Source organism: Aquila chrysaetos, chromosome 17 (assembly GCF_900496995.4).
Source record: "Aquila chrysaetos chrysaetos chromosome 17, bAquChr1.4, whole genome shotgun sequence".
In the NCBI taxonomy this organism is placed as follows: domain Eukaryota; kingdom Metazoa; phylum Chordata; class Aves; order Accipitriformes; family Accipitridae; genus Aquila; species Aquila chrysaetos.
In genome coordinates this window covers 534,334-558,093 of record NC_044020.1, presented here as the reverse complement: position 1 = coordinate 558,093, position 23,760 = coordinate 534,334, and the positions used below count along the sequence as shown (strand labels likewise).

Sequence of the window (23,760 nt, the reverse complement as noted above, 5' to 3'; positions counted from 1 at the left end):
CTGCCAAAGCCCCTGGGACAGCCACGGATCAACACCCAGCTACCTGGGTGGATGGATACAGCCAGGTGGAGCAATCGTGACCCTGTCTCCTGACTGTGCCATGCCTCATGGCTTCCCACAACTTGTGTGCCATCCTGCAGCCCCGGGGGTTGTCGATGGAAAAGGTCTGGTTCGTGTCATCGTGTTCAGCCACCTAGAAGAGAAAGGAGTCAAGGCAAGGGTCATGTTTGAGAAACCAAAACCAACCCACATCCACCCTGTGTCACAAGACACCTGTGATGGCTCCCTGCAGCACTCACACTGCTCCACGCTTGCTCGGGTTTCTTGTAAATTTTATTGCAGGATCACGGGGGCCTGCGTGGTGAGGTGCCAGTTTGGTCCACCCTTCTGCTCCAAAATGAGTCTGATATCACCTAAATTCCCCCCAAAGGATGCCTACCCAGCCTGTTCTTAAAAACCTCCAGTGATGGAGATTCTGGTGCTTCCCCAGGCAATCTACTTGAGTAATTAACTGTCTGTTCTGTTAGAAAGCGTTTCCTAATGTCTAGCATCAGTCTTGCTCCTTGCAATTTAAACCCCATTACTGCTCGGCCTATTCCCCAGCGGACGCAGCGAACGATTGATTCCTGTCCTCGTCGCATCGGCCCGCACCCCCAAGAGAGAAAGTCTCGGGACAATTTATGGCGTTGCCTCTGCCTGCGGAGCTGGCTCTCCTGAGCACGCCAGCGCAGGGGAAAACAGAAAAGAAACATCTTTTGGGGTCGGGGGGTTGGCATAGTGCCCTGCTAGAAATGACATCCTTAGAAAGCACCTGGGTTTGTGACGGCTGCGAGCCCGGAGCCGGGGAGCGGGGCGGCAGGGTGGATTTGTGACCGCGGCACCCGTGGGTGCTGGGGGGGGCTGCAGGCTTGGGCAGGCAGGGAGAGTGGCTGCAGCGGTGGGACTCGGGGTGACGGGGGGGAGTTTTGACCCGTCGTGGGGGACCCCTCCTGGTCCAGACCTGGCCTCATGGCACCATCTCCCCCTCCGGTGCTTTCCCACCCGGTCCCCCGTCCCGCTGTCCCCGCAGTCCGTGGGGCTGCCCCATCGCGTCCGGCTCTGCCACCGATGCACGTCACTTTGCGTAACCGGAGCGACGCAGCCCCCCGGGGCCGACCCCCGGCCTCTCCAGCCCCCCGTACAGACTTGCTCCTTTAAGCCTGGCTCAGAAATGACCAGGCTGATCCCTCCCACCTGCCCGCTCCCCCTGGCCTGGCCCTGACGTCAGGGGAAGGCGTGCGGATGCGTGTGCGTGTGTGTGCGAGGCGCACATCATACACACATCAGACACCGCGGATCCATCAGCAGGCAGCCGGCGGGCAGGCAGCCGGAGAAAGCCCCCCCAGAGCTGGGCTGCAGGCGAGACCGCTGCTCCTCGCAAGGTAGCGGAGGAGCCTTCGGCCTCGGCGAGCACCGATGCTTTGCGGAGCGCGGCTCCAGGGAGCGCGTCGCTGCTGAGGAGGTAAGGGGAGGCACAATGGCCATCCACCCAGCTTGCCTGGGCTATTGTAGCTGGAGGTTAAAACTTCGCGCACCGCCTTTTATCTTTCAAACCTGCTTTTGCCTTTTGGCGGCAGAGAGGTGCGAGGGTGAAGCGTGACTTGCCTCCTCCGGTTTGGTTATTCCCCGCCAGCCTCAGGAACAATAACTCCTCTGGGGGTGGCGGCGTCGGCGTCGCACGCCTGCTTTGGCTGGGGGGGGCAAATAGCCGGGGCTTTGCCACGGAGGGCTGAGATCAGCTGGGACCCAGGTCCCCGATCGCCGGCTGAGGGGGAGGCAATTTGTAAAAAAATCCGTCTTGTTAAAGCGGGCTGATAATGACGGGGGCTTGAATTGGGGTTTCTCTGGGACTGGCTGCACTATTCATTCCTGCAGACGGCAAGTTAGAGCCACAAAGGAGGAAGGAAGGACACAGATGAGGACATTTGCGCCAGGTCTTTGAACAGACACTATTCTAATTAAAAAAAAAAAAAACCACCACAACAAAACAAAGCAACCAAATCCCACAAACTTGGTATCTGGGAGTGATGATTATGCATATATGCTTAAAAGGTAAATCAAGCCTCCATGATGGCTTCTCCCTTTGCTTCCCCTTTGCATCTGGCAGCCTGCTTGCTCTCCCCCATGGCCTCCCCAAGAATTGGGCAGCCCAGCACTGACTAAGGGAGCTTTTTATAATCAATCCATAAAGGTGACATTCATATTTTAGCGCTAAGCAGGCTGTATCGTAGGCGAGACTATCTCAGCAAAGATCCTTGGAGTTGTGAGTGTGATTGGCTTAGCTAGGGAGGGGACGCTGTCAGTGTGTATTCCCCAAAAACCGCCTAGTTTATTTTTCCTATAGTAATTTGTCTCGGCAAACGGGTTTTTAACATGCAGGGTAGGCAAGGAGATCGCTTTGCTCGGTGTTTAACTCTTAGCGGCATGATCTGGTAACCAAAAAAGGGAGGGGGGGGTGCTGAAAGGCTTTCATTAGCATCGGACAGAGACAGCATTTATAAAAACCTGCCAGACGCCGAGGCTGTGAGCCTCCTCCGAGGAAGGGAGGATGGAGAAATGCAGCCCGGCGAGCACTGCGGTGGTCCTGCTTGTGGTAACCCCTGCCCGGAGCCATCCCGGTTCCCCAGCTGGTTCCTGCCCTTCATGGCAGCCCCCCCCCCCCGGGAGATGCCGATTCGGGGTCTCTGCTGGCCACCGCATTGTTGGTGGGTCCCTTGGCGCGTGACTGTGCCAAGCAGCTGAAAAATGGGATTTTTGTTTTTGCATCAAGCTCTGGGGACACGCTGCCGTGTCTGGAGGGGTGTAGCTCTTCTCTGTTTCAGCCCGTGTCTAGACAGGCTGGGTCTGGGGGGGCATCAGCCTCCCCGAGGATGGCGGCGGGCCAGAACATCGCTTCCCCTGCTCCGTGGGGTGAGGCGATGGCTGCCGGCAGCCGGCTGCGGAGATGGGGTGTCTTTTTGACGTACAGAGACCTTTCTGTCACTGCGGCAGAAGGAGCGGGGAGGTAAACCTGACTCCTAAACTGGGGTGGAGGAAAGAACCGTGATGGCGAGCGGCAGGGAAAAAGCCTGTGCGGGAGCTCGCTGGAAAAGGCAGCGGAGGGAAAATAACCTCCGGCTCCTCGGCTGGGGCGGGGGGAGCGGCGGCACTCGGGAGACCCGAGCGCGGTGGCAGACGGCATCCAAGGCGGGGACTTGCGAAGGGACACAGCGGCGTGAAAGGAGGCGGCCCGTAAAGGCGACGGCGGGCCAGCCGAAGGGTCACGTCCAGAGCCGGAGCGTGACAGCCGCCGGCAGAGCGGCCGCCGCTCCGTCCGTCATCCGTCTGTCCGTCCTGGGCACTCTGGGGGTGCCGGTGGATGGGAAGAAGCACAAAGAAGTGCCGCGCGGGAGGGCCGACTCGCCGAGGGCGATTAAGCCAATTAAATATGTATTCCCCCACCCGGCCGAGGGACACGTGAGGGGTTTTTCTTCGCTGCCGCTAATGAACGGGGAGTGGCAGACAGAAGCTGGTGCCTCTTCAAAAGGCTCCTTCCCCCCTTCTGGGGGACCTTGAAAGGCTGTTTAGTTAAACAAGGTCGCAGCCAGCACGCAAGTCAATGTGTTTGGCTTTAAAGAGAGGGAGAGAGACAGTGATTTTATTTGATAAACCGCAGACCTTTCAGTCGCTGGTGATGAATGGGGTACTTGGATCTCGAGATAAAAGCTGATGTGTCTACTGCCTGTCTGCCTTAATTGGCCTGGGTTTCCTGCGTTCGCCTGCGAGTGCTCCCGACTGTCAGCTCCGCTCAGAAGCCTGCCCTCCGAAAAATATAAAAACAAAGCTGGCTGCCGCTGCCGAAGGAAGCCCTGTCACCAGAGGGCTCTGGGTTTTCGCTCCGAGATGGTTTCTTTGGGGAGGGGGGGAAGACGGACGGGGTGGGGTGTTTTTTTTAACGAAGAGCATCCTTCCAGGGATTGGCTTGGAGGACTGTCACCCTGGGGACCCTCGGAGCAAAGCCACCGAGGGGAGACAGGGAGGAGAGAGGTGGGGGTCCGGCGGCAGCAGCGGAGGGGGGTTACGCTGGAAAGGCTTCCCGTGCCCCGCGGCAGAGCCGGGCTGCTGCAGCCTCTGCTCGCCTTCTCGAGTGACCCGGATTTCGTCCCTGCACCGTATACGTGCGTGGCGTGGATACGGTGTGATGGGTGGTGTCTGCCAGGCCAGGAGAGACCCGGGGTGGGGAGAGATGCTCTCGGCCCTGGTGGAGGTTAGCATGACCACTGGCGATGGAGGAGAGGGGGAAAATGCCTCCCGTGCCCCAGGTGCCCCCTCCTTTTCGCCTGCTGGGGCTGCAGCGTGGGGAAGGGGCTGGGGAGAGGATGGTGGGGTGGAGCACAGAGAGGGAAGGAGAAGGACCGGAGAGGCTTCCCTTGCTCTCCGGCTGGGCTGGGAGGGGAGACACCGGTGAGGACATGCTTGGGTCTCCCTGCTTCTCTCAGCCCACCTTTGCCGTGAGTTTAATTTCCTCCATCCCTTTGTTTGCTGCGGGGATTTAAATGAGGTGGGAGGCAGGATACTGCCCCGGAGCCCCCCGTGGTGCCAAAGCTCCCGCTCAGCCTCAACTTCACCGGCACCGGCAAACCCGGGCGTTCAGCTGCCGGGCCCCAAGGCTGACCCACAAATTTGGGCTTCTCGAGCCAGGTGCTGGAGAAAGGCAGAGCGCTGCTGGCCGTGGGAGCCAGCCTTGGCATGGCTGCAGGATGGGGGTCTCTGCTCCAGCCCCCCGCTCCGAGCAGGAGTTAGGTGCAATGCCTCGGTTAGAGCAGGCTGCTCAGGGACGTGTCTGGGGGGGGTTGCACACCCCCGAGGACGGGGATCTCGCAGCCTCGCTGTGCCCTGTCCCCGTGCTCATCCCGGTGAGCTGCTGCCCCATGCCAGGGCTCTCCCCCACATCCCCGTGGGCCAGCTGGAGCCCCCCAAAGTGCCTGTGGGCAATCGTGCCCTTGGGCCACAGGAGCAGGTGGTCTGCCTCCTCTCCCCCAGTGATGCCCAGCATGCTCCTGCTCCCCACCACCCCTCGTCCCCCAAACCAGGGAGCCTTCCAGGGCACCCCAGCCTGGGCTGGTCCCACAGGTGAACCTGGGACAAACCCACTCTAGGTTGCCACTTCATCAGCCCACGCCGTTTTGTCACTGCAAGGCTCCCCCTCTTGCACGCGCCTTCCCCTTTGCCTCTTATTTTTCTTTTGCCTCTGGGAAACTTCCATTTTTCCAGCCCCTTGTGGACCCGCCGGAGGAAGCTCTTTCTCCTGGCGCCAACCAACCCCCTCAGCATACTAATAGTTTGCTCCAAGCATCGTTATTCAGGTTAAATACCCTCCATTGTCCCTAATCTGGTGGGGGAACCGAAAGGCCTCGTCAGCGAAAGCGGGCACAGAGGAGGCGCGCCGCGGTGAAGCCATTTTCATAGCGGCGGCTCCATGATGTGGCAGAGAACCGAGGGCCCCTTCCCCCAAACTGTCGCACTCGTCCAGCCCTGACACCTTCTGGGAAGGCGACGGATCCTGCAGCGACGCTCGGGGACCGCATCGCTTTTTGCTGCCCAAAAGCAGCTTGCCAGGGCTCCCATTGCACAGATGGGAGCAGTGAGGACGCTTGGTGGCTGCCCCGACTTTTGGGTGTCTCGCTCGGGTGCTCCCTGAGCCTCCCCCAGCTCCTCGGGTGTGGGAGAAGGAGATGCTGAGCCCGGCGGGCCGGGAGCCGAGCAGCCCCGGAGCAGGATGGGCTGCGGAGAAGGCGGCAGGCGCGCGTGCTGCAGTTGCTTCGTGGTGGAGAAGAGCCGCTGAAGTGCACGAAGGGTTTGGTGCGGGAGCAGATGGGAAGCCAGCGAGGGGAAAGACGTTTTGGAGGGGTTTGCGGCCGTGGCTGGAAGTCATCTCAGTGGGCAGGAGGAAAGCGGTGGCTTCTGCCTTGGGGTGGTGTCGTGGTTTAACCCCCAGCCAGCAGCTAAGCACCACACAGCCACTCACTCACTCCCCTCCCCACCCAGTGGGATGGGGGAGAAAATCAGGAAAAAGAAGTAAAACTCGTGGGTTGAGATAAGAATGGTTTAATAGAACAGAAAAGAAGAAACTAATAATGATAATGATAACACTAATAAATTGACTACTAGGAAGACAATTAACTCTATCCCAGCTGAAACCAAGACAGGTGGGCCATCAGGGTGGCCTCTGCCGCCTGGACCTTGGGGTGAAGCTCTGCAGGGCTGCGAGGGGGCAGCTGTTAGGACACCAGCCGAGGCGTGGAGGGGCTCCAGAGCTGGACTGGCAGCAGTCGGGACCCAGTGGCAGGCAGACCCCCTGGCAGGGGAAGCAAGTGGAGGTGGGTGAGGGGAACAGGATTCCCCGAAACTTCAGCTGCTCTAGAAACCTTCTCCCATGTCCTTGGTGCCTGCTAATTTCAGAGTGGAGGTGACCCCCTTTTGCACATCCCCCTAGGGCCTCTGCGTCTCAAGGGGCTGCAGATGAGTCAGAAACCAAATTAAATATTCTCCGGGTTTCCCGGTGTGTGCAGGTGTCATCCCAAAAGACTCCGCACACCCCAGTGGGGCGGAAGGGGCTGGAGGGGGTGGCGGGGAAGGGAACGGTAACGCGGTGAGATGTCAGGCTCCTCCGCTCCGGGTGATGGGGGAAACCCCCGAGCCTGAGGGGTGATGGAGATGGGTGAGCCCCCACCCAGCACCCCCAAAGAGCGGTGCCCCCAAGCAGCCGCTGGCACAGGGCACCCCGAGACGGAGGCACCCAACATCAGATGCAGCAACTGACAGCAAGAGAAATCAGCAGAGCAAAGGCTTTCTGGGCAAGTGGCCGCAGTGCTGATCATGCACTGGAGCATCTCGCCAGGAGGCTTAAAAATGCACAACCCCCCCCCCCGCAATTTCATGCTTGGGGTGGTTCAGCGAGGACAGCCGTGCCCACGCTTGCTCTGGCTCCTGCTCTTCAGATGTCAGGTTGCAGGGTTTCTGCCCCTTGGGGCTTTAACTCCTTGCAATCGGCATGACACCAACCAAAAACTGGAGCCCGATGACTGCAGTGGCAGGAGGTTGTGTTTGTGTCGTGGCTCATCATCTGAGGTGCCCGAGGGGCACGTGTGCTGCCGGTGGCCCCGAAATAGCCTCTCGGTGTCCCTTCCCCGTAGGGATGAGCCCGGGGCAGGCAGCGAGCTGCTGGCTGGGGCTGGGGTTGGGTCCTAAATCCCGTAGCACTGAGGCAATCTCCAGCGGTGGGGAGACCTCAGACCCCTGACTTTGACCTACCTTTTGTCTCAGCCTTTGTCCTTCACCCTTTTAGCAGAAATCTCGGGCTGGGGAGAGAGCTCAGAGGCCAGGGCTGGGGGCCTGGGCGTGCTGGCACTGCGTGGGCATCCTTCCCAAAATGGTCCCTGCCCGTGGCAGCCCACGCTCAGCTGCTTCTTCTCACAGGGTGTGCTTTTTAGCGACTTCGTCTCTAATATATTGGGATTATCCTGGAAAATGAAAGACGAAGCCACAAACCAGGCTCTTTCCTTCCCATGGGATTGATCTGCTGGAACATCCTGGCTTGCTCCAAGCCAGGATGGGCTTCCCCGGGTGATTCCCAGTGCTGGGGACTGGTGCCCAGTACCGAAGGCCCGTGTCATGCTGCCTGCCCCACAGATGTGGGGGCCGGGAACAGAGGGAGCAATTCCTGACAGCAACTTGTCCCCGCCAAAAGCCCCCCCCGGGGGGGTCTGTAACCGCCCCCCGCTTTGCTCCCCAGGTCACAGGGAGCGGACCCGCGCGCCCGGGTGCCCTTTCTCCTGCCGCCTGCCTGCCCGTCCCCAAAACGGAGGAGCCCGCCGGCCCCACCATGTCGTCGGACCCCAGCGCCCCGCCGGTGGTGCCGCCCCTGCACTCCCCCAAGTCACCGGTGTGGCCCACCTTCCCCTTCCAGCGGGAGGGCAGCCGCATCTGGGAGCGGGGCAACCTCCTGCTGCGGGACCTGCCGAGCCCCCTCCCCACCAAGAGGACCAGGACCTACTCGGCGTAAGTACCCGGCACACGGCGAGCGGGCTTGGGACTGTCCGGCTGAGCCGAGCAGGGACCGTGGTCGGCAGCGGTGCCTGCAGAGCCCTTTACGCCCGGTGCACGTCGCCATCGCAGCACCCGGCGTCACCGCACCCACCTGCCCCGGGTACTGCGGGTGGGTGCCACGCGTTCTCCCAGGGAACGCCACGTTTTCATAGCAAACCCCGTGCCGCCGGTGAGATATCTCCGTCCCTTTCCTCCCACAGGACAGCACGTGCCTCCGCCGGCCCCATCTTCAAGGGTGTCTGCAAGCAGTTCTCTCGCTCCCAGGGCCACGGGTTCATCACCCCCGAGAATGGCACAGAGGACATTTTCGTCCATGTGTCTGAGTAAGTCCGGGGGTTGTGCAGTGCCGGGACACCCTGGGGGAGCCGTGCCATCAGCGTGGGGCTGGGGACCTGTGGGCTGGGTTCGGGATGTCTTCTTGGGGTGGGGATGGGGGTCTGCCTGTCCTCTACCCCCCCATCGCTGGTGGATTTTCTTTCCCCAAGGCACAGCTGGTGGGTCAGGTGCCTTCCTTGGTGCTGGGTGGTCCGGGGTGGGGGTCCGGCTCTTGGCCCCCAGCTCCACCATCTCTCCTCTCCTCTCCTGCAGCATCGAGGGGGAGTACGTCCCAGTGGAGGGGGACGAGGTGACGTACAAGGTCTGCCCCATCCCTCCCAAGAACCAGAAGTTCCAAGCGGTGGAGGTGGTCCTCACCAACCTGGCGCCCCACACGAAGCACGAGACGTGGTCCGGCCAGATCATCGGCTCCTAGGCGCCTGGGGGGGGCCGCCGGCCACTCGGCCCCACGGAGCAAGCCTGCCCGGCTGCTCACGGGGGGAGCCGAGGCGGCGTTGGGGCCGGGGCTGCCCCCAAACATGCAGGCGTTTGCGTTCAGTGTCTTTTATAAGGTTACAGTTTCCTTTCTCTGTATGTGTTTGTAAGTGTCTGTCGAGGGGGACGGGGGAAGCAGAGCCCTCCCCTGCCACCCCCCAGCTCTGGGGGCAGTGCCAAGCCCCATGTCCCCTTCCTTGTCCCCGAGGCCATGGGGAGCAGGGGAACCAGTCCTGCCCCCCGGCCCCCCCAGCTGCCCTGGGCTGAAGAAGGTGCTGAGAGCAGGAGGGGGCCGGGGGGAAGCTGGAGGGCCTCGGCTTGTCCTCCTGAACCCCGCTCCGGGGAGATAGGCACCCCACTTGGTCCCGCTGCCTGCAGCACGGCAGCCACAGGGCATGCCGTGGGGCTGGGGGGAAACGGGGTGGTGTGGGGCGGCATATCACTGTGCGGGGACCGGGCGGCTGAGACCCATCCCCATCGCCGGCAGCTCACGGCACCCGCCTGAGCCACGTCCCTCCATCAAAAGATCTCAGGTCAGCGGTGCCGCGGGGAGGTGAGTGGCTTACAGAAAGAAAAAATTTAGTTTTAAGGGGCAAACGGCTGCTGGCAGGGCGCCGGAGTGGGGGGGGCTGTGCCCGGGCGTGGGGCAGGGGTGTGCTCAGCACCTCCGTGCTCCCCGCTGCCGCCGGGCCAGTTATGCACTTTTCTTGGCTCAGTGCTGACATCGTTTGGGGGCGATGGCCGCCTCCTCCTCCTCCTCCTCCCCTTGCCCCCCCAGCCCCCTGGGGACCCCCCTTCTCATGTGCACACGCGTGTGTGTGTGTGTGTGTGCACGTCTGTAGCTTGCTGGGGGGGCTGAGGGGTTTGGGTAGCCTCGGCCACAGGGCAAGTGCATCCACCTCCTCCCCAGCCCCTCGGTATAGGCAGGGTCTTGTATAAAAGCACAAACTTAGTTTTTGGTCTTCTCCGCCATACCCTGGCCAGGCGGGCTCCCACGGGGAGGGACAGGGCAGAGGGCGGTGGGACAGGAGCGGCATGCACCCAGCTCGTCCTGAACTGACCCCAGGGAAATGGTGCCTGCACCAACGCTCCAGAGACTATCGGCATCTTAAGGGGTTTATTTCAAAGCAGGGCAAACAGCCCCCGGAGCGGGGCGGGTGACGACGGCTGACTCCCCGGGCACCCACTCGGTGGGAACTGCCAGCACTGCCGGTCCTCGGCACTGATGGAGAGGGCCGTTTTCCACCTTTCTTGCTGCCACCGTTGCAGTGGGGACAGGGGAGAGGGAGGGGGCGAGACTGGTGCCACGCAGGACAGCTGAGGCCCCGTGGATTCGGGAGGACCACCGTGAGCTGCCCCAGCCCAGGCTGGCGTGGGGACCGCCCCAGGACCCCACAGCCCATCTCACTGCCAACCCAAAGCCCAGCTCACCCAGGGGCTGCGGCGACATCAGCTCAGGCCCCAAGCATCCCTGGGACACGCAGTCAGCTTGGCCAAGGGAAACTTTGTTTGATTCTTTTTTCTTTTTCTCTCTTTTTTTTTTGGGAAATAAACTAAAACCCTAGACTTGTTGGTGTTTTTACAACTCCGGTGTAGTTCCCGCCTGTCTGACCATGTGTCGACCTTTGTAACATTGGCAATAAACCATTAAAAGTGACTTTCCCCTGCATGTCCCGGCTCTTTGTCCTGCGTGCGTGTGTTGCAGCAGGGACACTGATGGCTCTCCCTTGTAGAGGACCTGGAGCACCCAGGGATTTATCCAGATGGCAGGATGGACTCACGCACCTCCACACAGCATGTCCCAGGGTGCTCCAGCCTTGCTCGGGAAGCAGACCCTGAGCCTGGGACGGGAGGCTGCTGCCCACCAGGAGGGGTGACTGGGACCGGGGCTGGTCCCCCGCTGCTGCGTGGATTTCAAAGTGCATCTGCCTGCCGTTTCATTCCAGCAGAACCTGGCACAAAGCACACGCTGCCTCCAACCACTGCGTGTTGTAGCTTTAATATGATTGATTTTATTTTTTTTAAATATACATATATATATATATATGTATTTAAATATATTTCTTATTTAACACTTGGTATCAGCCAGGCAGGAGCTGCCCATCTCGCACAGGTACAGAGCCATATGGCACGACGGTCCCCAACACGGGGCTCGCCACATCCGCTCGCTCACGCACACGCGGGGAGAAACCCCCACGCACGCCGTGGGCACCCACCGGGAGAGGAGCATCGTGGCAAAGGGGTCTGGGGGACAGGCGTGCACCCTTCCCTAGGTGTAGGGCTCCCACCCCAGCGCCGTGCCTCATCCCTGCCCGCAAAAAAAGGGCATGCAGCCGGGGCTCTCGGTGGCCCTGCTTGAGCAGGGAAGGGGGACCAGGTCACCTCCCGAGGTCCCTTCAACCTCAACCATTCTGTGGCTCTGAGAGCCTGGGGCTGCTTCTGATGCCATCCTCCTCCTCATCCTTCCAGCAGGACAGAGTCTCCTGGCAGGAGGTGCCCTCAGCTAGCCTGAGCTTGGTGTAAGACAGAGACAAGAACGGGGAAGGTTCTTGAACTTGATCTCACCCATGCACACATGAGCTCCTGAGTGGAGAACGCGATGGCTGGTGTCTTGAAGGTCATCCCTGCCTCTGCCCTGCAGCTCCCCCCAGCCTGAGCATGGGATGTGCTGCCATCAGGAGCAGCCTTGGACACAGCCTGCCCTCCCCTTCAAATATTCAAGGCATCTCAGCCCCAAGGCCACTGTGGTGCCTCGTGCCAGGCCCTGCTCTTCACCCACCACCAAGCTCTCTAGAAAGCCTGCTGACTTTGAATAGCCCCACAGGAAAAATAAACCCCCCAAACCTGCACGTAACCTGATCCACAGTGAAACAGAGAAGGAGGAACCACAAAACACACGATTCCTCCGTGAAGGTTGCAGTGGAAGGCCAAAACCAGTGGCCTGTGAAAAGGTTACCCTGCATCCAGGCTTCCCCAACAGGTCCTCTTCTCCCACGCAGAAATTTTCTCTGGGTAGAAAGAGGAATTTGTGCATTTGTTGGGGATTTCTGGATGCTGGGCAGACTGCTGCGCTCATGCGAATGCAATGCGTTACAGACCTGATGTACTGTAGAGTTAAGAGGTGCAGTCAGGTGGAGAAGACAGCACCCTGCCAGCGCTGGTCACGCAGCACCCCTGCTCCTGCCCCAGGCAGCAGTGCCAAGGTCCGCTCAGGACTCTGCCCGTGGCATCGTGGGAGCCCTGCCCGGGGTCTAAAAGCACCAACGTATCTCGCCTGAGGAACTTGGCCCCGTGGTTAACTGGCAATAGCCAGCTGAGAAACTTCTCTCTGCAGTCCAGCTGCTAGGTGGGAGATGAAGAGCAATGGTGAGGAAAGTAGGAACAGGAGAAAAAGAGGAGAGAAAACAAGTCCAAGAGATGGGGCAGTGCCATAGCAGCGGGGATGTGCTGAGAAAGGCTCCCAGGGAGCAATGTGGGGAGCTTTTGCAGGAACCTCTGGCACCCTCCATGTCAGATACCAGACGTGTCTACCCTGGGGAGCTCTAAGCAGGACATCTCCCTGGAGGGGATCCCTGAGCTCCTCTTGAGCACCAAGTTGTGACTAGCATCACTGCTGCAGTCACATCCCCCAGCATAATGGCCAGGAATAGAGGGGCAACGTGAGGGAGGAGGTCAAGGGCCAAAGGAGAGATGCGGTTTTGCAACCCACGAAGACCCAGGAGAAGAGAGGAGCAGGAGGACACGTGCCAGCTGCACTGGAGAACTCGGGTCCCTAAAGGTGACCACGTAAACCAAGCATGTGGGATGAGATAGGGTGGCAAAGCAAGCCTGGAGGGCACTGTTGAGTGTGTACCACCACTGGCACTAGAAACCAGGTCTGGCCTGTGTTGGCCCTCTCTGAAAAGGTCTCTGGCAGCATGATGGAAAGCTGAGCACTGGGAAGGAAGGGGACTTGGTCTGTTATGAATGCCCCGGCTAAGGTTTTACACTGACACATCTGTGATGCCTAACGGACATGCAGGTGGGAAGACTGTTGGGAAGCCTTCTGCCCCCCAACAGCTCTGCAGGGTGCTCTGCACACGCCAGGCACCCAGGGTCCTCCAGCCATGCCAGGCAAGGTCTGACTTGACAACTTCTGCAGAACATGGAAAATAAACCCACGGTAGCCATTTTTTTTTGCAAGCTAAAGAGAATGAATTTCTTCATGCACCTGAGCAAAGCTGAGAGCAGGAGCAGAGTCATTTTAACTGTCATTCCCAGGTCACCTGTAGGGACTGGCACGGTGTGGCATCAAGGTGAGGGACATGGTGATCCTCTCCATTAGGATGCACAACGCTGCAATGAGACAGGGTCGCAGCTACCCCTTCCTATCACGGGCTTGCAGCAAACAGCCTTCCCGGCTCTTGCTTCAGAGCAGCTCTTGGTGAGAGTGCCTGGGGCCTCAACAGCCCCATCCTCCCCAGCCAAGGCGCAAGGGGGAGAGAAAGGTGAGATGCATGTTCCCTCATGCAGAAGTGTTAAGAGAAACAGAGCGAAATAGAAAAGAGGGGAGGGAGCATGGGATGGACACACACACGCTTTTGTGACTGGCCTTTTCAAACGCTTTCTGACCATGAAAGCATCTGCATCGCTGCCCACCACGGCCCCAACTGTCAAGAGAGAAGTTTTGCTGGAGGTGAGGAGGGTCTGGTCCCACGAGCCCCAGCTGTAGAGGGCGAATGCCGAAGGGCTGCTCAGCGAAGGCCGCCTCCTGCACACCCGCCCGCACTCACGCGTTGCATCCCGACCAGCTCTGGAAAGTGGTTTTTTTTCAGCCTACCCTGAGCAGATTCCTCAAATGAAGGTGCTTTTCCTGGTGGGGGGAGAAGGTGGGGTCGGGGCAGGGCTGCGGGAACCTGGCAGTCAGCACTCATTTGCTCTCTCTGGAAAGAAGATTTCACGGCATCGCTGGACCGTGTCCTGGGGGGACTGGACGCTGTGTCCCACTGTGCGGGGATCGTCATAGATTTCATAATCGTTCCCTCCCTGCAGGGGAATAGAAAATAGGGAAGGCATTAGCAGGGTCTCGCCAGAGCATCCTCATCCCTGAATCCACGTCTTGCTCTGTCCTGTGAGGAGCTGGGGTGGGAGCCAGCGGCTGGGCAGGCAGGGACCTGCTGGGAAGGGGCTGTCAGGGCTTTGCTGGCCCAGGGAGGCAGAAGGGGCTGGGCTGGGAGCCCTGCTCCCTCCCTCTTGCCTCCCATCTTCAGTGCCTGCGGAGGAGTATAGAAAGGAAGGGGAAGGTCCTAGACCAGCAAAGCTTGTCCAGGAGCATGGGGATGCCCCCTGCCCTGCCTGTGGGGGGGCTAGCAGAAGGTGTGGTGGGCACGGTTAGGGGGGCAGAGCTCTGGAAAGAGCCGAGTGGATGGCCACACTGGTCTACAGCAGCAAGGAAGCATCACCCTCCACCACTCCAAAGGGAAGGCGAAGCTGTTCCTGCTGTTGAAAAGCCCTCTCCTAAGTGCTGGGGGGCTCGTGTTTTGGGTCCTGCAAGCCGCAGGAGCGGCTGCCCCCCATCCCGAGGCTGCCGGGGGGAGGAAGGTGATGCCGAGGTGGACCTGCTCCCCAGCCCAGTGAATCCAAGGCGATATCCCTGCCACCCAGCGGGCCTGCCACCACCACAAGCCCCGTGCAAACCCGCGCAAGCATCTCTCCCCCTCGCACTGCCGGAGGTCTGTCGGCCACCGGTGGGACTCAGGCCACAGGTCCTGTGATGGAGCGGCTCCACGCAGGCTTGCCAGCCCGAAGGAGGAAAAGCAGCCGTGTGTAGGGCGAGCGGGGCATACTCACAGGGGTCGTCTCGTTTCCAAAGAAGTGGATGGCGTCAAATCTCTCGTCATCGAGCACGTTGAGGCAGTAGCGCTTGTCCCAGCCCTCCGGGAAGACATCAAAGCTGATCATGCCACCTGCCAGCAGAAGGGAGGGCATCGGGCAACATTGGTGGGAGCCGGCAGGGTTTCCCCCCCACCCTGGGACGGGCAGGAGGAGGGGAGAGGGGCTGGGTATCTGTGGGGAGCCCCCACCCCAAACAGCAGCCGGGCACCAGCTCTGCCTTGGTGTGCCTCTCAGGCATGTGGCTAGGATAGTGGCAGATGCTGTTCCTATGACAACAGGCTGGAGTGACATCAGCAGTGCTGGCGTGACATCAGCAGGGCTCCCCTGACTGCAGGCAGGCAGGCAAGCGGGAACCAGCGGGCTGCGGGGGGGGGGGATGCTGGGGCGGGAGGTCCCAAGAGATGGATCTGTCGAGGGAGATTTGGAGTCACGCCTTGCAGAGAGCATCAGCAGGTTCTGTGTCCCAAGAGGGGACAAAGCCCTCAGAGACTGGCCCCACTCTCTCTCCTAGGCTCCTGCGTGGACATCGCTGGCCCTTCCACAACCACTGCTCCGACACTCCTTAACCCTGCGGGGACCAGGGGCTCCCAGCACCCTGCACACGCAAAGCAAACCCCGTGCACCGCACAGCTCAGGGGCCCCGAGCAGGCTCTGCACGCTGATCACGGACCGAGGATCTTGCTGTGGAGGTACCACGAACCCGTTGACATAATCGGGGCACGACGCTGGCCTGTCACCTCTCACCACAAGAGTCAAGTGCGGGTTGCCAGCATCTGGAGGGACACCAAGGCAGACGGGGCAAACGTACTGAGGTAAGGGAGCTTTCCCAGAGAGCGTGCATACGCGTGCACATGGACACCCACAGCCACCAAGGGTTAACAAACTTCCTAGCCCTTGCTCTTAGACCAGGCAGAGTTTACCCCAGCACTGAGCTGCCTTTTGGGGGTGCATGGAAGCAGCACCCTCCCGTCCTCTCGAGCTGCCCTGCTGCGTGCATGGGCTGCAGAGCCAGTCCCTTGTCCCATTACTGACACAGGTGACACACTCCTCCCAAAACAAAGCCAGCAACTTAGGGCACACGTATGTTTGGGTCTCGCTCAGAGCCCGGAGGAACGGGGATTTGAGCTGGGATGTGCCTCTCCCTGCCAGATCAGGTCTCTGCTCCTCTTGGTTTCAAGGGGGCCCCCCTGCTTCTCCAGGCAATTTACTGCACCACCAGCAATCTTGAGTTTCACCCTCTCCTTCTTCATAAATCATAACCGAAGCCCTCTTAGGAAGGTGTTGAGTAGACAGGTACCCTCAGGGGACAGTCCCTGCTGCAGGAGAGGCACCGATCCCCCAGGCTGTTCAAACGTGTGTGTCCTGGTGCTGTGCTCCTTTCCTCCCTGGCTGGTTGAGGTGTCCCCGTTGGTTTGGAGATCCCAAACCAACCCTCCTTGGAGCCTGAGGAGCTGGGGATGGAGCCTGTGTGTCCAGCTTGGGGCAGAGGATTCACTACCGGAGAGGATGCCCCGGGCAGGGCACTGGGATACGGACGGGAGCAAGTGCCCTAGGAGCTCAGGGATGGGGATGCCCCTGGTCTCGCAGCAGAAGCCAGCATCAGAGCAGGAGCTAAACTTGGCTGACCTCATTAAAATCCTTCCTGGTTTTTGCATCCAAAGCCATTTACCTGTGAAAAACGCTGCATTTCACTGCATTCTGGCCTTTTAAAGAGAGCTGGACAGCAAGAAGGGGCTCCTGATGCCAGCTGGAGAGGGCAAAAAATCAAAGGGAGAAGAGGTGGCGTGGAGGACAGCCAGCACTGTCCCTCGCCTAGGCAGAGCATGGGTCTGGGGGGCTGCAGGGAGGTCTCCTACCACCTCTGGGGCTTGCGTCCTCCACAGCCTGGGACAAGGCACACGGAGCCAGCTTGGCAGATGAGCCCCGTTTCCGCGTGTCCCTGTTTTTGGATGCCTGACCTGAGACACCCCGCGTTTTCTTTGTGGAGGAGTTGCGGGGGGGCCCGCAGCTCCCCTTGTCTTCATGCTTTTACACAACAGGCCCGGGCTCTTCATGGCGGCTTCCCAAAGTCAGAGGAGAAAGGCCCATTGTTCTGCTCTCGTCCCCTGTGCCTGCGGGGACACGGCGGCGGGGACCTTGTCTTTCTCTGCTGTGACAAACGGTGTGTGTCAGTGCTGCGGGCAGCACGGGATGCCCCTGGCAGGACGCTGAAGGCAAGGGGAGGCTCTCGGGAGGAAAACCCGTGGAGGACCAGAGGGCCAGACCCTCGGTACTGGCCCACACTGGGTGCAAGAGCGGGGTGTCACCGGCTGCCTCCCACCCTCGTCACCCCCTCGCCCTCTGGCTAGGCTGCCCCGTGGCACCTTCTTATCTCACACGTACCCACCGCTCCACTTCAGCCCCACCACTTACGCACCCTTATATTCCTCCCCGTCCAAACCCCGGGTTCCAAACCCCCGGATTGCTCAAGCCCCTCCTCCGGTTCCTCGCCTTCGGTAAGCTGGCTGTAAGAGCCTACCTCCACCCCACGAAATGGCCCTGCAGAAGGCCGTGGCATGGAGCTGCAAGCTCCCTGCCTCTCGGCAGCTCTTCCTCCAGGAAGAAAGACGTTCCCCTCGGAGCCAACCCTCCCAACAAAACCCCAGGGCCGAGACATGCGTGAGACTCCTGTCTCCCTTACGCCGTGGCGTTCCCAGAGAGGACTGTGTGTGCCTGCAGCTCTGCTGGCCACCTTGCTGCTATCCGTGAGCCCGGACAGACACCCTGGGCAGGGGTGGGCTCTGCAGAGCTAACTGGAATTAAGGCAGGGATAACGTCACGGGACAGAAACCCGCCTGTCTGGCTGATTCCCAGGGAGGCAAATCTGCAGCTTGGTTTATTCTCCACTGTCACCCTGCTGTGAATGCCAAAGTGACACCCCTGCGGTGGCTCTTCAGGAACAGAAGCTCCTTGTGTTCTTACTGGGGTCTCCAGGCCCCTGGAGGGAACAGCCAGGTTTCCCGCTCCCCTTCCCTGCATTTTATGGGAAACATGATAAAGAGGCCAGGGCCAAGCCAGGGAAGCCCCCTTCGCTCACCTCGAGAGAAACGCAGGCCTTTGCCAGCAAACTCCCTCTGCAAGGCTGCCACAAACTTCTCCCGGATCCGCTCTTTCTGCGGAGGAGAAGGAGGAAAGAGGAAAGAGGGTTTGAGTGATTAGATCTTGACAGTCTACCAAAAGCCACCATATAGCTGTTTGCTGGACAACTCTGGCTTATCGTGTTTCCCCCTTCCCACCTGCCCCCAGCGTAATGTCATTTAGCCAGCTTTCACCAGTCCTGCCCAGTGTCTCCGTAAAAAGCCACCAGCTCAGGGCAGCTGCAGGAGGCTCCTGGGAAGAGCAGATGCCAGCCCTTCCTTGGCAATGAAATGCAATGCTTCAATTTCCCAGAAGCCCAGTTCATAACTCAAAGTCTCCAGCTTTGCTTAAAAAGTCTTGCAAAGTCTTGAAAAGTCTCTCGACCCCAAGACTCCTCCACCCAGGCAGAAACTGGCTGGGCCATGGGCCAAGGGCTCCAGAGATCTGCCCGCTGTGGCCCTCCTGGGCTGGAAAGCCCATTAGTTCCAGCTCTGTTGGGGCTGGGGGAGCAGGAGAGAGAAGACTGCTGCTGGGCCAGCCTGGAGGGATGGTGCAGCCTGAGAAGTTTAGGTCTCTCTGAGGTTTTCAGAGCAATTCTGTCTTTGGTTACTGTAAACGAGGAGACACCCTGTTAAGTCAGTGCCCTATTCCCAGGGGCTCTATCCCACAAGGAATCCTGCTGGCCATCCCATTGCACCAGTGGTCCCTAATGAAGTCAAATTCTTCCATTCATCTATGTCTCTCCTTGGGTTCTCTGACCCCCAGTCCTGTCTCCACCTCACTGCATGCGTTGGCTTGGTTCCCCTCCTTGGGAAGGGGGGAAGCAGGTAAGACCCAAGACTTGTGGTGGTGTAAAACCAGCAAAGGGGAGGGTGAGTCCAAGTCTGGCCCGTGTACCTTGTCCAGCTCAGAGAACTCGATTCGCTCCTCTGGGGTGCAGCTCCGTCCGATGGGGGAGATGTTCAGCATCCCGTTGCGAAACTCAATGAAGGTTCCTCTGTGGGTGGGCAAGGGCACAAGGTTACTGGGGCAGGGAGAGAAAAACAGACCTTTCCAGGGGAATGGATGCTGAGTGAGGCACGCAGTCTCTGCAGGGGCAAGCAGGAGAGAAGCCATGCCCATTCATGGGTGCTTCATGCCAGGCAGAGACCAGGCATCAACAACTCTGCTTAAGGTCTCCAAGGGGCTCTCAGTTTTATAAAAAGAGACTGTAAGAGAAGAGGAATAAACAGTTCCTGTGTGCCCTGGGGACAGGCTGGAAGCATTGAGCTTGGGTGAGATGATAGGAAACATTTTTTAATGTTGTAATAACTGCAAGGACAGCTATTGCCTGGACTGGACCAACTGCCTGACGAGACTGTGGCATCTCCACCCCTGGAGGCTTTTAAGAAACGTTGGCTGGGTTGGGTGAAGCTGGCAGTACCTTTAGGGCAGTGGGATGGAACAGGTCAGTGTAACTCACTGCTGATGTCTGGCTGCACACTGATGAGCAATCAGGACCTCCTTGTGGGACACAAATCAGGTAGGACCCACAGGGCCTTTGTATCTCCCATTTGTCCCCTGCACCCTTGCAACTCTTACCTAAGCTTGCAGGGGCAGGACCCAGCTCCTGTGTGCCAGCCTCACTTTGCACTGGGATCACTACTCTGCCGCTTCCTCGGTGGGCTGGTTTGAAGCACTAAGCCAGCAGAAAACTGCTCCCTCCTTTTCTCTTTGCTATAAACCCAACCACTTCTGTTTGCTTATCACCTTGGAATAGCTCACCGAGGGGTCAGACAGGTACCAGCACTGGTGGGGCAGAAACAACAGGGGACGGCAGCACTGCCAGTTTGGAAAGAGATTGAAACTCTCGTGGAAACCTAGCTGGAGCAGGGAGATCCCCTTCCCTCTCCAGCTGAGGAGCTCATTAACCCTCTGATGGACCTCCCAGCCCTGCCCACTGTTCCTCTGTGATGAAGAGCTTACCACTCTGAGTCTGGGGGAAAAACTCTCCACCTCCTGCCTCGTAACACAGTGAAGAACATCGTGGGGAACGGACACAGGGGCAGCCATGCCTGCAGCCTGGGAGCAGCGTCTCTGCAAGCACGCAGGGTTTGGTGACTCATGTCCCAGGACAAGACTCAGGAGATGTGGGTTAAAGTCCTTGCTTTGCTAGAAATCCCACAAGCCTAAATCCACAGAGGCACTTGGGAGCTGACACTTTGCCAGGCTGTTGGGCAACCAGACAGCAATGAGGCAACCAAACAGCCTTGAGGGTTCTGGGTCCCAGCCCATGCTTTCAGGGACACGTTCAGCCGGCAGTCCTGTCGCAAGGAGCCACCCTGGCCCCTCTCACCAGTCCTTGTATTGCCACATGGTGACTCACATCAGGCAACTAATCTGGATCACAGTTTAGCAACTTTTACCAGCTTAATTTCGACCAGACAGCTCGCTCACTTGGGTTCACTGTACAAGCGCAAGGGGAGAGCAGGAGCAAAGCAGCCGGGGCAAGGGTAGGGCAGAGCCGCTGCTTTCAACAGTTCTGCTGGCTCACGCCGCCTTCAAGCGTTTGTGAAACCTTGGTCTGAGGGGTGGTTTGACACTGCACCCGGGCTGCTTTAACTGCGGGCTGCCTCTGAAACAGGTCCGCCTGCTCTCCCCTTCTACCTTCTTGCTATCTGTTCCCTCTCCTTTCTGTGATAACAGGGCGAGCCGAACCAATGGAAAATGACCCTTTTCTTTCCTGGCAGTGGCCTAGTCTTCCTTCAGAGGAGGTGTACCAACCCACCTCGCCCTGTGGCTTGCGAATCTCCTGGGTGGAAGCAGGCAGGAACGCATGGCACGGGGCAGAGCAGGGCCATCCCTATTACCAGTGGGGCCAAGTGACACGGGGTTAGAAACAGTGTGAAACTGTGCTCAGGCACTGGACCTCCCATCTTAAGAGCCATTGTTCGTCTGTTTGGAAACTCATACGGCCAATGCTGCCCGATGCCCTGACCAGTAACGAGCTGGTACCATTGTCCTAAATGAGACGCACGCGGTGGCTGTACCCTGCTTCCCAGGGAAGGAAATCCGAGGGGCAAAAGAGCAGGCATCATGCTAAAAAATTGTGCAGACTCTCCAGAACAAAGACCCTCCTCTGTTATTTGCCCACAGTGCCCAGCTCGGTGGGACAGTGATCCTACACAAGGCCTCTAGATGCTAAGGTAAAACCTGGAGCAAGACAAGCTCAGTAGCACAGCTGTTCTTAGGAGGACTCTGGAGCCCAGAGCTCCCTAGAAATCAGTGATGTGACTGCCATTTGCACAGGCTTGGGCCATTACCGTTTCTTGGGCAGCTTCAGCAGTGCCATGTAGTTGAGACAGAAGTTGATGAGATCCTGCAGCAGCTCTTCCCCCAAGTGGTCCTGAATGGCCTGTGGGAGGAAAAGGTGGAGTGAGGAAGAAGCTAGACCTCCCTGGAAGCCCACCCGAGAACATGACTGGGAGGAGTGGGACATTCAGACCTAGTTCTTGGGGAGACGAGAACAGGCTGCCCATCTGTCCGGGGCCAGGCGCCGCACGGGGCCCTGCGCACACAGGGCGCAGGGGCTGCATGGGGATGGGGAAGCAGAGCCGTGGCTGCAAGAGAGCTGGACTTACCTGCTTGGAGACCAGCTGCCCGTTCTTGTATTGCACTGTGCCGTTCTCTGCGAAGACGTAGTCAAACTTATCGATGACTGAGGGGGGAGGAAACAAAAGAGGAAACATGAGTAGTGCCTGGGAAAAGGGGCCAAAAGGACTGGGCTCAGGACTGAGCGAGCCATCCTCCCGGTTCCTTAGTATCGCACTTTCCATGTGTCCCGTGCTCTGCAAAGGGCCACCGACCCTCCTCGCTCCCCACAAAGTGGGCGAGGAGATTATCTCCTGCTCACAGGTGGGGAGCTGACGCACGCAGGGGGAAACGACCTGACTGAGGTCACAGGCTGAATCAGTGGCAGGACGAAGATAAGGGCTCCGAAATGTCAGGCTTTCCACCACGTGCGAGTTCCTCCGCTCGCCCCCCTCCCCTCCCCACTGCCAGGGTGCTGTGGCGATGCAGTTACTGGTTATCTAACTCCAGACCCTCCTGCAACCCCGACACGCAGCACTGCCGACTCAGCAATCAGCCTCAGCCGGGAATTTCTCGGCCTCCCTCCGCTAATGAGGCAGGAGGCAGAGCTCAGAGCCCAGCCGCACTTGGCATCCATGCCAGAGAAGGGAAACTCGGCGGAGGGAGCGGGGGCTGCCCCTCGCCCTCCCGCTCCCTCCTCTACCCCATGTCCCTCTTTGAACGCGAAGAGGAACCCCTCGGAGACCCCACCGCGGAGCAGCAGGGCAGCAAAATCTGCAAGGGGCTCCTCGAGCAGGGAGGGGGGAGGCTGTCAGGGCCCAGATGAAGCTCACACAAACCCGATGCCGGAGCCGGCGGCGTCGGTCGGAGCATCCCTGCCTGCTCGCCCCAGAGGGAGCAGGAGCCGAGCGCCGGCTCCCGCCTGGGCACGGCCAACCACGCCACGGGCTGGCTCGGCGTCGGGTTTAGGACACGGGTGACCCCCCAGGAGACCTCGTCGTCCGCGTCTCACCTTCGTCCCCGTCCCCCAGCTGCTCGGCTATCTTGGCGTAGTCGGAGCCTCCCACCACGCCGATGTGCACCCTCTCGCGCAGCTCTCGCAGGAACGCGTCCACCTCCGGCTCGATTTTCTGGAGGGGAAGCGGCGGGTGAGGCCGCGGCCGGCGGGACGAGCTCCGCCATGCCGACCTCGGTCTCCCCCCCGCAACGCTCAACGCCCCCGTGCCTCGCTACCTGCCGAGCCGGCGTCAGGGTCCCGTCCACATCGAAGAGGCACAGCACCCGACCCCGTGCCGCCGCCGCCATCCCCGCCACCGACCCGGCCTCTGCGAGCGGGAGGCGGGACTGTGCCGAGGAGGCGATGGCGGCCGCGCCGCCCTCCCCGAGCAGCGGCCGCACGGACGCGGCATGGCAGGCCGGCACGGCCACGGAGGACCCCTCCGCCAACCCACCATCCGTACCCCCATGCCTCCGAAGGCCCCTCCAGCAACGCCTTAACGTGCAGGTCTTGAACAGCTCCCCCGCTTCAGCTCTTCCGTTAAATCCTCTGCTTTAGAGCCCTAACGGAGGACCGGGGAGTCTGGGGCGGGGGTCTTCACGTTTGCTGTTATTACTGCAGTGCCCCCCCCCTGCATATAGGGTCGGGGGTTCTGGACTGAGCTACCTGGTAAGCTCTGGGGGTTTCTGTGTCCTAAGGAAGGGAAGAGGAGCAGCGTGCATTCACCTGGTCAGTCCCCGTGCCTCACCTTGCATTTCTAACAGGCTGCTGTTAATAGCTAATATTTTCACTGAAGAAATGCAGTTTTCAGCCTCCACCCCTCTGCACAAACCCAAACCTATTTCTTGCAGTAACTTCTGCTTTGACCCGCTTAGCAGTTACCCCACGAGTCATTTAGGATTTAATCAGACCATTTGGTCAGATCATATTCATACGGCTCCCTGTTATGCTGGCCTGTATCAGGTAATGGTAGACAGCCTGCCCGGCTGCCGCCTCCTACAATAATTTCCTGAACTATTTTCTGACATCAAAAACAACCTCCATGGAACATTCAATGCTTTTTGCTCAGCCGTTAGCTTGCCTTCTCTCCCCAGACGGTGCTCAGTGTGCTGAGCTAAGTTGGAACGGTGCGCGGGGGGCGGGGGGTTACGGTCTGATTGTTTTTTCTCAGTATTATTTCCTTCCAGGACATTGTACAACCCCTTTTCCCAGTTCCCTGCCAGATTCCTCTCAAAATGAAGCATTCAGGTGGCTTCACAGATTCT

The 23,760-nt window shown here is 59.5% G+C and overlaps 2 protein-coding genes across 2 annotated transcripts; one reads left to right on the top strand and one right to left on the bottom strand.

Annotated features, from left to right (window-relative positions):
- Positions 1-1,266: 1,266 nt before the first annotated feature.
- CSDC2 (cold shock domain containing C2) lies at positions 1,267-10,594 on the top strand. Its single transcript, XM_030040787.2, is given in 5 exon segments — positions 1,267-1,347; positions 1,349-1,501; positions 7,814-8,079; positions 8,328-8,450; positions 8,716-10,594. Coding segments are annotated over 5 exon segments (771 nt in total). The 5' UTR covers positions 1,267-1,281; the 3' UTR covers positions 8,879-10,594.
- Positions 10,595-13,749: 3,155 nt separating this feature from the next.
- On the bottom strand, positions 13,750-22,890 carry PMM1 (phosphomannomutase 1). The gene is made up of 8 exons (XM_030040786.2): positions 22,732-22,890; positions 22,511-22,628; positions 21,549-21,625; positions 21,231-21,322; positions 18,826-18,925; positions 17,888-17,963; positions 14,767-14,882; positions 13,750-13,962 (listed from the first exon to the last, which is right to left on the bottom strand). The coding sequence occupies exons 1-8, from the start codon at positions 22,801-22,803 to the stop codon at positions 13,840-13,842; spliced, it is 774 nt and encodes a 257-aa protein (XP_029896646.1). The 5' UTR covers positions 22,804-22,890; the 3' UTR covers positions 13,750-13,839.
- Positions 22,891-23,760: the final 870 nt, after the last annotated feature.

Excerpts from the sequence above, each read along its gene's own strand:
- PMM1 (XM_030040786.2), bottom strand. The coding sequence starts at position 22,803 with ATGGCGGCGGCGGCACGGGGTCGGGTGCTGTGCCTCTTCGATGTGGAC. Across the intron at positions 17,964-18,825 it reads AGTTCTCTGAGCTGGACAAG|AAAGAGCGGATCCGGGAGAA; the intron begins GTACACGGGCCA and ends TCTCCTCCGCAG. Across the intron at positions 13,963-14,766 it reads TTGGAAACGAGACGACCCCT|GGAGGGAACGATTATGAAAT; the intron begins GTGAGTATGCCC and ends ATTCCCCTGCAG.